Below are 13427 nucleotides of genomic sequence, written 5' to 3'. Positions count from 1 at the left end.
GTGTTACATACTGACCAATCGGCAATAAGAACTCTTTGAAGGGCGTTACACTCTGACCAATCATATATCGTCACATTAAGCAACAGAGTTACAGGGGCGGGTTTGAGACAAAGACGCAGCGCGAGCACAACAGTCATCAGCTGACCGGAGCTTCCGGTTCTCAAGAGCACGTGACTGTGAAACTAGGGAAGTATCTTAAGAGCGCTGATCGGCTTCTCATTGGGAATCTAGTGCACTACGTAGGGTGTAGTAAAGATTTATTTCACGCCCTCATTAGTGTACTTCAGCAGGGAATAGGAAGCCATTTGAGATGGAATAACAGCTAAGGATTTTTAAGTAGCCCTTGCAGTGGGACAGTGTTGTTTTTAATGCAGTTTCACTTTTTTTAGTTCAATAAAGTATTTTTTTGAATAGCTTTGTGTTTTAATTTAGCAGCAAACATGGCCGCGATTATTCGATTATGGCTCCATACAACATCCCAGCATTTGAGTGTAATTTGGGTCGCTTTGCTGTTGAGCAGTCTGGCTGTGATGACCAAAACATACCACAGACCAAACATCGTGCTGATTCTCACTGATGATCTGGACATCTCCATCGGCGGGATGGTAAGTCACTGGCGATCCTCCTTCACTAACTTCCATGTGAATCATGTGAATAAAGCTTGCGTCATCCTGTTGGTCCTGTTTATGTTCACAGATTCCCTTAAACAAAACAAGGAAGTTGATTGGGGATGCTGGAATAACCTTCACAAACACGGTATGTGAGTAGAGTGGATAGAAAAAGTCTACACACCCCTGTTAAAATGGCAAGTTTTCCCACCCTCAGTGTGAAATTACAATGTATACAAATTAAGTGAAAAGCAATCAGAAACATTTTAGGGAAAAACAGGAGGAAAAAAAGTTAAGTGTGTACACCCTTTTATAATTTAGAGACTGTGTTCAGAATGAAGCAATCACATTCAATCTCATATTCAAAAGTAATTATCATACAGCTGTGATCAATGAAATTATTCTGATTAACCCCACATAAAGACCAGCTGTTTCTTCTTGGTTTCATCTGACTGCTGAAGCCATGGTCTGCAAAGAGCTTACAAAACCTGTACAGGGTCTCAGTGTCGAAAAGAATCGATAAGGAGAGGGGTACAAAAAAGTTTCCATAACATCAGATGTACCATGGAACATGTGATGGCCATCATCAACAAGTGGAGGAAATGGAGCACCACAGTGACATCACCAAGAACATTTATAAAAGGACAAGACAAAAACTTACCAGGGAGGCTGCCAAGAGACTAACAGCAACATTAAAGGAGCTGCAGGAATATCTGTACTGATTTCTCTCTGCATATAACAACAATCTCTCATATTCTTCACACGTCTGGGCTGTGGGGTAGGGCGGCTAGACGGAAGCCTTTATTCACAAAAACATCCAAGCTCAACTAAATCACCCCAAACCATGTGGCAAAATGTGTTATGGTCTGATGAGACCAATTCCAAAAGGTATAATAATTCCATAATTCCATATGTTTGGTGCAGAAAAAAAAACACATCACTAAAAGAACACGGTGAAGCATGGTGGTGGCAGCATCATGCTTTAGGGATGCGGGTTTTATCAAGGTGGAGGGAATCATGAATAGCTACAAATACAAGTCAATTTTAGTGCAAAACCTTCAGGTGTCTGCTAGTAAGCTGAAGATGAAAAGGAATTTCACAACAGTGATGCAAAGCATACATCCAAATCAACAAAGGAATGGCTTAAACAAAAGAAGATCAATGTTTCTGAATGATCTAGCCAGAGTCCAGACCTGAATCCAACTAAAAATCTGTGGGGTGATCTGAAGTGAGCTGTGCACAGGAGATTCCTTACAATTTGATTGATCTGGAATATTTATGCAAGAAAGAGTAGGAAAATATTGCCAAGTCAAGATGTGCCACGCTGATAGACTCTTACACAAATAGACTTAGTGGTGTAATAAAATTAAAAAGGTGCTTCAACTAAGTATTAGTTTAGGGGTGTGTTTTCTGATTGTTTTTAACTTTAGTTGTATACTTTGCACACTGAAGGTCAGAAAAGACCTGACATGATTCATCATAGTTTAATTCTTTTACTTCACAAAAATCTGCCATTTTAACAGTGATGTGTAGACTTTTTATGTTTCCTGTATGTATGTACGTATGACTGTTCAGACTGCATGTTTTCATGTTATCGTTTAGAATAGCTTTCCTGATTGCTTCTAGCTTTGCAACTTGATAGTCAGATGATAAATTAACCCTTTTCTAATTATTGTCTAAATAGTATATGCCAATGTAAAAAGCACAGAAACCTTATATTACTGGAGGAACAAGAAGACATGGTCTTTAAACTGCCAAAATTTATCTCCTTGCTAACATAACCCACTCTGATCTGTCTTCATCAGTTTGTTGCCAGTCCCCTGTGCTGCCCCAGCAGAGCCAGCATACTGACAGGCAAATACCCACACAACCACCGTGTGATCAACAACACACTGGAAGGCAACTGCAGCAGTCCCGGCTGGCAGAAGAGCCAGGAGCCTTATACTTTCCCAGTCATACTGCAGAAATATGGCTACTACCAGACATTCTTTGCTGGGAAGTACATGAACGAGGTGGCCTTTCTATTTTTAACTGTCTGCTATGCCAGTTTGCTTTGCCATCATGCATCACTGGTCACAACCATGATGTTTTGCTGACTCTGTGACCAGCAATGCATATCATTTAATCTATACAGTCAGGTCCATAAGTATTTGGAGAGTGATACAATTTTTGTAATTTTGCCTCATTTCAAATGGATTTGAAATGAGGCAATCAAGATGTGAATGAAGTGTAGACTTTCAGCTTTACTTCAAAGGGTTTAACAGAAATATTGCATTAACAGTTTAGGAATTACAGCCATTTTTTTACAGAGTCCCTCCATTTTCACAGGCTCAGAAGTAACTGGACAGTTGACTGGTAAGCAGTTCGATGGTGGCAAATTAAGAAGATAAAATGAGTGACAAATTAAGGAGATAAAATGAGTGACAAATTAAGGAGATAAAAGGTCTGGAGTTGATTCCATGTGTTAAATTTGCATTTGGTAGCTGTTCATGGGAACTCTCAATATGCGGTCCAAAGAAGTGTCAATGCAAGTGAAGGAGGTCATCATTAGGCTCTAAAAACAAAACAGACCTATCAGAGAGATAGCAGAAACTTTAGGAGTGGCCAAATCAACACTTTAGTACATTCTTAAATGCACTGGTGAGCTTAGCAACACCAAAAGCCTGGAAGACCACGGAAGGCAACTAAAGTGGATGATTGCAGAATTCTTTCAAAACATACTGTGAAAGCAAATCAAGAGCGTCTTAAGGCAAAGAAATTGAATGTTCTTAAATGTCCGATGGCCTCAACATAACTGAGCAAGGTTTTCACTTACTGGAGACAAAACTGTAGGCAGAAAGACCCACAAACAAGCAGCACCTGAAGGCAGCTGCAGTAAAGGCCTTGCAAAGCATCTCAAGGGAGGAAACTCAGCATTTGGTGATGTCCATGGGTTCCACACTTGAGGCAGTTTTTGACTGCAAAGGATTTGCATCCAAGTATTAAAAATAATCCTAATATTTATGATTGTTAGTTTGTCCAGTTACGTCTGAGCCTGTGAAAATGGAGGGACTCTGTAAAAAATGGCTGTAATTCCTAAATGGTTAATGCAATATTTTTGTTAAACCCCTTGAATTAAACTGAAAGTCTACACTTCAATCACACCTTGATTGCTTCATTTCAAATCCATTGTGGTGGTGTACAGAGGCAAAATTATGAAAATTATGTCACTGTCCAAATACTTATGGACCTGACTGTAAGTATATACAACAAGTGCTGGATAATTAGGTATGCCTGTCTGGGCTGTTGGTCATTTTATCAGACATATTTATAGGAACACTTTGTAAGTGTAGAGTTGCTGACTGTAGTTCATCTTTATCTGTGTACAATTTGGCAGCCATCCTTTACTGGACCACTGCTGAGCAGATATCTGGTTATCTGGGTGTGAATTATTCTCAGCACAGCAGTGACACTGACATGGTAGCATGTGTGGCTCTGGTACAGAGTTTTTAAACACACTTAATGACCACTCTATTAAGCTAACTTACATTATGCTGTACAATTTGTAGGTATGCAGTTTTAGAGTTTAAAGCTTGTCTTTTTACATCAATGTTAATCATCCTACAGGTCTTCATCAGTGACAACTTCTGGTCACAGGACAATGTTGTTGGATATTTTGGGTTAATGGGCTTTTCACAACACAGCAGTGTCATTAACATGTTTAAAAACACCAGCAACCTTGTTGCACTTGACTGGAATCAATAACCTAGGCTTAGGGGCAGGGTTTTTTTTTTTTGCTACTACAACAACTCCAGGAAATTATGTATTTGACCACCATTAAAATATGACATCATTAATTTTGGGAGTTTTGAAAATTGCTGGGGGGAAAAAGCTCTTTTTTTCAACCAGTTAGTGATCTGAAGAAGGAACAACTGTCTTCCTGGCAATTCCAGTGAGCTCAATGTAATCCTTGAATTGTAAATGCTTACAAAACTTTCTTTGAGCAGTTACTTACTTAAACTTTTAATGATACATCTTTTAAATTATTTTAAAAGTAACCTAATTAAAAGGATGTATCTTCTATTATAGTTCATCATTGAAATTAACATTTTAGTGCTATGTGTATACAGGGATCAATTTGACATTGGATGGTAAAAGTACAGCTTGTAAAATAATACTTGGTTGCTGTTAATTTTATGTCGTTATGTCATATTAAACTCCCGCATCTGATTATGAAATTATGAAATGATGAAACTAATGGAAACACAGCTCAGCTCTTACCAAGTTTTGCTGATTACAAACCTACAAAGTGCACCTGTATAGTAGGTGTACCTTAGAAAAAAAAGGCCAATGCATGTAGGTATACCTAGTAAACTAGTAACTCATGTTGTGTCAAATGCATTACTGTAGCAGTATTGAATTCTCAATTCTGATTGGTTAGAATGTGTTGATTAATTTTCAGTAGCAGCAGCTATGCTGTTTTATATTAATGCTCTTGTTCTACTATACTATTGTTTCTATAGTAAAAGTTTATTCACAGGCACTTGTAAGGCAGATGCTATAGACATTTATTTAGCATTTAATAAGGAGTCTCCAGTGTCAGAGTTTTGTAACAGTCTGAGGTAAAGCAGTAACTTAATATCTTTGGCTAAAGAGGAATAAAGCACTTTTAGGATGTGGTGTTCTAGTGAGTTCCTGGCATCACACCACCCATCATTGATGATTTTTCCTATAACAGCACTCCTTTTATGTTTTACTCTTTATGCTGTACATTAATATGCACGTTATGTATGTATATTATGTATGCATTCCATAGAAGTACATTTCATTGTACAACGATCTATAAAACTCTGTACAGTAAGCTGATGTAAACTCTCTGACTGTAACTAAATGTCTATGTTTTAGTATGGAAACAAGCAGGCTGGAGGAGTCGAGTATGTTCCCCCAGGCTGGGACTACTGGTTTGCACTGGTAAGGAAACACAAATGTCAAATTTACAAGCACGCAACACATCGTGAATGGTTTTGAGCATTTTATACCAAAACACATAGAATTTGTCTTCACAGCTGTGAGTATATTTAAAATGCTAATCTGCTGACATGTTACACCACTGCATTGTCAGCAGAATTAAACTCTGCTTGTAAATCTTTAGTCTTTGTTTATGTATGGGCTTTCGAATACAGTAGCTGTGTCTTTGACATAGTTGTAAGTGGGAGGAGATGATTTAGTGAGAATCTTATTACAGACAGAAATGTTGTACATTACTTAAACTATCTGTTTTAGAGCTTTGCATAAACAGACTTAAGAGAGCTGTAGTGCTTTTGCTACCTGAAGGATTAACCTCTCATGGTTATCAGCTTCCCGCGTCTGTGAAAGTGTTATACGCTCTTGCTGAAAAAATGATCTGCCGCGTATTAAAGAGCATTGTAAAATCTGTGTACACCTATTTTATAGCTAGTGTGGAATTACAATCTTCTTAATCTTTACATTTCTTTATATCTCAGACCATTACTCACTGCTGAATTTTTTCACAGGAGAGAAACTCAAAGTATTACAACTACACATTGTCAGTAAACGGTAAAGCACAGAGGCATGGAGAGAATTATACTGAGGATTATCTTACTGACGTTCTGGTGAGTGCCACTCCTCCATATCCCAAACACATCACTCTTTCATGAATAAGAGGAATGTGAAGTTGCTTAAAACCTAAATACATGCCTTTATGTTTAGTGTTAATGCACCTTAATAACGGAGTTCTATCCCCTTTCACTGTCTTAGGCCAACATATCACTAGACTTTCTCCAGTACAAGTCTAACTACAGGCCATTTTTCATGATGGTGTCCACGCCAGCTCCTCACTCTCCCTGGACAGCTGCTCCTCAGTACGAGGGCCAGTTTTCCAACATCAAAGCCCCAAGAGATCCCAGTTTTAACACCCACAGCAAGGTATATTGCATGGTATATATGCAAAATTTGTACCCCATAGTAATGGATGTAAAAGGAGAAAGTACTTCTCTGTTTCAGCTTGATCTATGAAAAAATTCCAAAATGATTATAATGAAACCTGGGTGTATCTTGAAGTAAGAATACAAATGAAAAACATGAAGCAGAATAAGCAGAACAATATTTTGATAAGAAATTAAGTCATTAACCTCTTGTTCTCTCGATCAGACATGACATCTGGCAGGGTTATAACATGGATGTCATTAGTGAGTTTTTAGAGATTATTTGTCACATTCAGAATTGGTGATGGGAACTTTTAATCTGTTATCATTTTGAGGTTTTAATACCTTAACATACACCATTTTTCATTTGTTTTGTGTGTTTTGTGATGATGAAGGAACATCTATGAAACCTAACACGTTAAATGTGTTGTCTTTATTTTGTCTTAAGGGTATATGAATACAAATACCTTTATTGTCATTGTACAAATACAATGAGATTCAATGTGCAGCTCTAGACATACATTAAAGTGTGTAAACCTTTGTACTGTAGCTGCTTCTAATTTTATGGCAAATACTTTGCTTGGAAGTTTTTTTATACCAGTATGTTGGCTCTATTCACTTCTTCTTCTAGGATAAACACTGGCTAATTCGACAGGCAAAGACTCCAATGGCAAACTCCTCTGTGGAATTCCTTGACAATGCTTACAGAAAACGGTACGTGTCAGATATTATGTGCTTTAATTGTGACACTTTCTAGATTTAATTGCATTCTTATGGTGGTTCTGCACCTCCACTAGGTGGCGTACTCTCTTGTCTGTAGACGACCTGGTGGAGAAGGTGGTGAAGAAACTGGAAGTCCGAGGAGAGCTGGAGAACACGTATATCTTTTTCACCTCTGATAATGGCTACCACACTGGTACATCAGAACAAAAATCCTGACTGAGTATAATTGACTCTGTTATCCATTTTTGTCATTTGTAATGTTGTTTCTCTCTCTCTCTCTCTCTCTCTCTCTCACTCTCTCAGGCCAGTTTTCTCTCCCCATGGACAAGCGTCAGCTTTATGAGTTTGACATCAGAGTTCCTCTGCTGGTACGAGGACCAAACATCAAGCCCAACCAGACCAGCCCAGTAAGCCACACATGCTTTTAGAAAGCACAGTAAATAATTTCAGTCAAGTGATACCATACATTCATGTAATGACATTGTTGAATTCTTTTTTTTCCTGCTAGTTACTTGTAGCTAATATAGATTTGGGTCCAACTATCCTGGACATGGCAGGTTATGATGTCAATAAGACCCAGATGGACGGGATGTCCTTTCTGCCAGTTATGGTAAGTAGCAATGAACAAATTTAAGCACAAGAAACACACACAGCAGTTCCCATGGTTTACATTTTTGTCAATTCATGAGAAAACATTTGAGTGACTCGCCACCACTTTGAATGTGTCTCAGATTGGGAAGGAGAACAGCACAACATGGAGGACTGACTTTCTGGTGGAGTATGAGGGAGAAGGACACAATGTCTCAGATCCAGCTTGTCCCAGCCTGGGCCCAGGAGTCTCAGTAATGAAGTGTTTTGTGTGTGCTTGTGTGTGTGTTTGCACACGTGAGTGGGTGCATGTGTGTGTGTGTGTGTGTGTGTGTGTGTGTGTATACACACGTGTGTGGGGCATGTGTATGTGCATGTGTGGGGCATGTGTATGTGCGTGCGTGCACTTGTGTGTACACGTTTGGGTGGGTTTGTGTACACAGGTGAGTGTGTCTATATGTCGAGACCAAAACCAGCATTCTCAATTGCAATACTGTATCTTCTTCCTTTAGGAGTGTTTTCCTGATTGTGTATGTGAAGATGCATATAACAATACATATGCTTGCGTTCGCACAGTCTCCCAGACTACCAACCTGCAGTACTGCGAGTTTGATGATAATGAGGTAAACAGAAATGAACAGACTTTATGTGATGCTTCATTATATGTCTGATCCCTTGTTTTTCTTCAAGTCAGAATAATCCATTTAAAGATGCAGTTTAGTTTTTAGAAGTGCCTCTGTCATAATAATCATATCATTTCAAAGACAAGAAAAAACTGATCCACAGTATTACCATGTACTGGATCCTGGTTTCTTTATATATTTCAAGTTTTCTTTTATTTCTTTGGCCCAGAATTTAGCTGACTTGATATAAACATGGTTGATAGGAGTTGTGTGTGCTAAGTGTCATTTTTCATCCGAATATGAGGAAAATTTTATAAAATCCTATTTCTAGCTGTTGTTTTCCATCCATTTGTACTGTGCACTCCCACACACACACACACACACACACACACACACACACACACACACACATATGGTGAGAGTGATTCCTAAATATAGCTAGGGCTTTGTCTATTTCTATATTTCTATAAATGCTGTTTATATCGGTAATAACTGCAATGATGTGTGCTTAAAGTACATTTTACTGGAGTATAAAATTAAAAATTAAATGATTGGCCATTTGCTAAATAGTGAACAGAACATGTGTATTGTCAAACCCTTATATCTCGGTGTCTCTCTGACGTGTAGGTGTTTGTGGAAGTGTACAACCTGACAGCGGACCCCTTCCAGCTCACAAACATTGCCAAAAGCATCGATCAGGAGGTTCTGGAGAAAATGAATCATCGATTGATGATGCTGCAGTCATGTTCAGGACAGTCCTGCAGGACACCCGGGGTCTACGATTCACGGTTAGTGCTTCTAAACCTCACTAACACATTAAACATATTCTTCATAATTAATGAGGAGTTAATGAATTTTAGAGGCCTTCATTAGTTCTACTCAGTGGTGACAAATTCACTGACATTTTATGCCTGTGTGATTCACGCTCTTGACGTCATGGAACCAGGTAAGATCATATGACAACCACTGGAGTTGAAAGTATTAATTAGCGAATGTCAGGGCAGTCTCAGTTACTCCGCTTTTAAACCAATGGCCTGTCATAGGCCTGTCATCTAATACACCCATCATTAGGTTTTTTTTTTGTTTGTTTGTTTTTTTTTAAATAAAACAATACATGCCAACAGGGTTTAGTGTCGGACCCCTGTTACTGCTTACTGACACCCAACCTGTTTCTCCCATTCGAAAACTCAATTTTAAACCACACAGATACCCTAAAGATGATTGCAGATGTTCTTACTTGGACAGCCTAATGATTGCACTTGCTAAAAATGATGCTCAAGTTTAATTTATTATACAGCAGATAGCTTCACCTGGATATTATAGACTTGAATCTAAAACTTTGCTGAAATCAAAGAATGACCCTGATGTTTATACTGAAGATCTGGTGTCACTTGGAAGAGGATGGGTTCCCTTTTTGAGTCTTTTTGAGTCAAGGTTTCTTCATGTCGTGGGAGTTTTTTCTTGCTACTATCATCCCTGGCTTGTTCTTTAGGTATACAGTCCTTTTCAAAAGTATTGGAACGACAAGGCCAATTCTTTTGTTTTTGCTATACCCTGCTATACAAAGACATTTGGGTTTGAGATCAAGAGATGAATATAAGATGATTTGTCAGAATTTCAGCTTTTATTTCCTGATATTTATATCTAGATCTGTTAAACTTAGATCATGGCACCATTTGTGCCAGACTACCCAATTTTTAGATGAGCAAAATTATTGGAACAGATAGTCTTAAAGTAAGTAACACAAAATATTTGGTTGCATATCCCTTGCTTGCAGTGACTGCATCAAGCCAGTGACCCACTAACATCACCAAATTGTTGCATTTTTCTTTTGAGATGCTTTTCCAGGCTTGTACCACAGCTTCTTTCAGTTGTTGATAGTTTTGGGGGGTTTCTCCCTTCAGTCTCCTCTTCAGTAGGTGAAATGCTGCTCAGTTGGGTTAAGCTCTGGTGATTGACTGGGCCAGTCTAAAACCTTCCACTTTTTACACTGATGAAGTCCTTTGTTGTGTTGTCCGTGTGTTTTGGGTCACTGTCTTACTGTATGATGAAGTTCCTTCCAATTAGATTGGATGCATTTCTCTGTAAATTGGCAGACAGAATGTTTCTGCAGACTTCTGAACTCATTCTGCTGCCATCATGAGTTACATCATCAATAAAGATTAGTGAGCCCATTCCAGAAGAAACCTTGCAAGCCCAAGCCATGACATTACCTCCACCGTGCTTGACTGATGAGCTCTTATGTTTCGGATCATGAGCAGATCCTTTCTTTCTCCACACTTTGACCTTTCCCTCACTTTAGTAGAGGTTAATCTTGGTTCCAGAACTTTTGGGGATCATCTCTGTATTTCTTTGTGAATTCCAATCTGGCCTTCTGATTCTTACTGCTGACGAGTGGTTTGGCCTCCTGTATTTCTGCTCTCAAAGTCTTCTTCAAACGGTGGATTCTGATACCTTCATCCCTGCTCTGTGGAGGGTGTTGGTGAAGTTTCTGGATTTTTCTTTACAGCTCTCACAATGTTTGATTATTGGTGTACCAGTGGTTTCTTTCTTTTTCAGGAGATTCCAAATAGTTGTATTGGCTATGCCCAATGCTTGTGCAATGGCTCTGATCAATTTTCCCTCTTTTCTCAGCTTCAAAATGGCTTGTTTTTATCCCATAGTCAGCTCTCTGGTCTTCATGTTGGTTTATCCTTTTTAACAGCAAATGCAGTCTTCACAGGTGAAACCTAGGGATCAAAGCAAGAGTAGACATTCAGAGCTATTAATTGTTTAAATAATCAATCTAACAGGGCACACCTGGGCAACAAGAAGCACCTGTCAGTAACATGTTCCAATATTTCTGATCACTTGAATAAATGGTTGGGTTCAAACAATAGGTGCCATGTTCTAAGTTGTTTAACACATCTATATGTAAATATCAGGAAATGAAAGCTGAAATTCTGATCCATCATCTCGTATTCGTCTTTTGATCTCAAACCCAAATGTCTTCCATGTCTAGCAAAAACAAAAGAACTAGCCTTGCAGTTCCAAAATTTAAATCTGTGTCTATATCCAGATATCTATTAAGCTGCTTTGTGACAATGTCCACTGTTAAAAGCACTATATGAATTGAATTGAATTATCAGGTGTATGGAGAACGTGAATAACACTATCCCTGCATTGCTCCATGTTCTGTTCATAATGATACATTGAGTGAACTGATGGGTCCTGTTTAAATCTGTCTTTCTTACAGTTACTGATTTACTAAGAAAATAAATATAATTTCAGATTCACTGAAATTATATCATATACTGAACATATTGGAATGTACAAGCTATTTAATTATAACAGAAGTGTGGCCCTTAGGTTTGTTTTCATTTTCAGAGAACATGGGAGGCTGTGTGGGGCTGCATAAGGTCCTGGGAACTGGGATCGACCCTGTTCTGTTTTGACATATGAGGCCATATTCCAAAAGATATCCCTGAAATGGTGTTTTGATGATGGCGGTGGAGAACACTGTCTAACAGGCCGGTCCAAAATTCCCACTGCAAAGACCATATTATATTACGATTTACATCAGTTTCATACTCATTATAAACCATTCAGTGAGCCCTCGTGCCCTGTAGATGAAGGACAGTGTCATATGTGTTTGTTTGGTATTTCGGCTGTAATTGTCTCTGCCTTATGTAGTGAAATTCAGCTTATGGCTTTTGTTCATCTTTTCAAGGTTTAAATTCGACCCTCGGATGATGTTCAGCAGTCTCAGTCCTCACATAAGCCGACTGCGGCAGACGCTAAAGTAAAGACAGAAAGCAAGAATTTGAAAACCCTGTCCTGCTGTTGCCTTTTGTCCTGATCTTCCCTTTGAGATCATGGCTGTCTCTTCCGTGTCTGGTCTAAAGAATAAGGTCATGAGGGTTTATTGAAACAGGACACTACCCTGCTGCAGCCACCCTTTTCTGTATTTCTGTAGTTTCTGACAGCTGCAATTTTAACATAGACTGACTATATTCAGTATTGAGTTTTGCTCAGATTACATTTTTTTTCCTGCCTTTTGTTAATTCGTTTTTGCATCCTGAGATTAACAACTTAAGTGAGTTAGAATAGAGTAGAATAGCAGGGATAAAATGTTGGCAGTGTTTATCAGTGGGGTTTTGTCTACACATAAAAAAAATCATTAATATTTTTTGTATTATCTAGGCACCAGAGCTCTTATATTCTATCAGATTTTAGGCCTTAAATTTTGCCACAGTGACATTAACATGTTTGACATTAACCTTGTTTGGACATTTTAGTGTTGTACTTGGTCAAAGCCAAAGTTTGAATAACTGAATGTATTCTGTTTCAGAAAGCAAGGTGCCTAATTCTGACCAGTGACCACTGTTTTTTATTAAAACATGCAAATTTCATGATTTCTCACACCTACTGATCATGGGGGGGGGGGGGGGGGGGGGGGGGGGGGGGGGGGGGGGGGGGAACTCATACGAATCTACAAGATTCATGAATGCACAACTGATGGCTGTGGAAAACAGTTTCAGTTCAGTTGTGAATGAGCCAAAGGGATTACAGTACTCTAGTTAGGTCATTAATAACTATTTAATGTGAATTGTTCTTTTTTTAGTGCAAGAAATGATATTTTACTATATGAGGGCGTATAAAGGATATGAGACACCGTGTTGCTCTGCTAAAAAACAGCAGTAAGCAACAGCAGCCTCACTAATGAGGGAACACTTTCCACTTTGTACTGCTATATGTTGGATAATCAAATGTGTTGATATAGAAATATTACTAATGATTTGCTGTTTTGTTGCCATTTATTTGAGTGAAAATGCAGTAGGAATAGTTCATGTTAAATGCTTGCATTCATGAAATAACTTCTCATCACTGGAGTCATTATTCCGTTCCGTACTGAGGCACTTTCTGATCTGTGATGAAAAAGGTTCATGTTTAATTTTGCACAAAATTTCTTTCCGAGTCAT

The 13427-nt window shown here is 38.5% G+C and overlaps 1 protein-coding gene across 1 annotated transcript; it reads left to right on the top strand.

Annotated features, from left to right (window-relative positions):
* Window positions 1-179: 179 nt before the first annotated feature.
* Window positions 180-12889, top strand: gnsa (glucosamine (N-acetyl)-6-sulfatase a). The gene is made up of 14 exons (XM_026923555.3): window positions 180-605; window positions 697-756; window positions 2414-2620; window positions 5493-5558; window positions 6122-6220; window positions 6366-6533; window positions 7164-7246; window positions 7330-7448; window positions 7559-7662; window positions 7764-7865; window positions 7987-8097; window positions 8356-8466; window positions 9094-9254; window positions 12176-12889. Exons 1-14 carry the CDS (start codon window positions 441-443, stop codon window positions 12249-12251), a joined length of 1632 nt encoding a protein of 543 aa, XP_026779356.3. The 5' UTR covers window positions 180-440; the 3' UTR covers window positions 12252-12889.
* The last annotated feature ends 538 nt before the right edge of the window (window positions 12890-13427 follow it).

This window comes from Pangasianodon hypophthalmus, chromosome 18 (assembly GCF_027358585.1).
Source record: "Pangasianodon hypophthalmus isolate fPanHyp1 chromosome 18, fPanHyp1.pri, whole genome shotgun sequence".
Lineage (NCBI taxonomy): Eukaryota > Metazoa > Chordata > Actinopteri > Siluriformes > Pangasiidae > Pangasianodon > Pangasianodon hypophthalmus.
The sequence above is the reverse complement of the archived record's forward strand: the minus strand, read 5'-3'. Positions and strand labels throughout refer to the sequence as shown.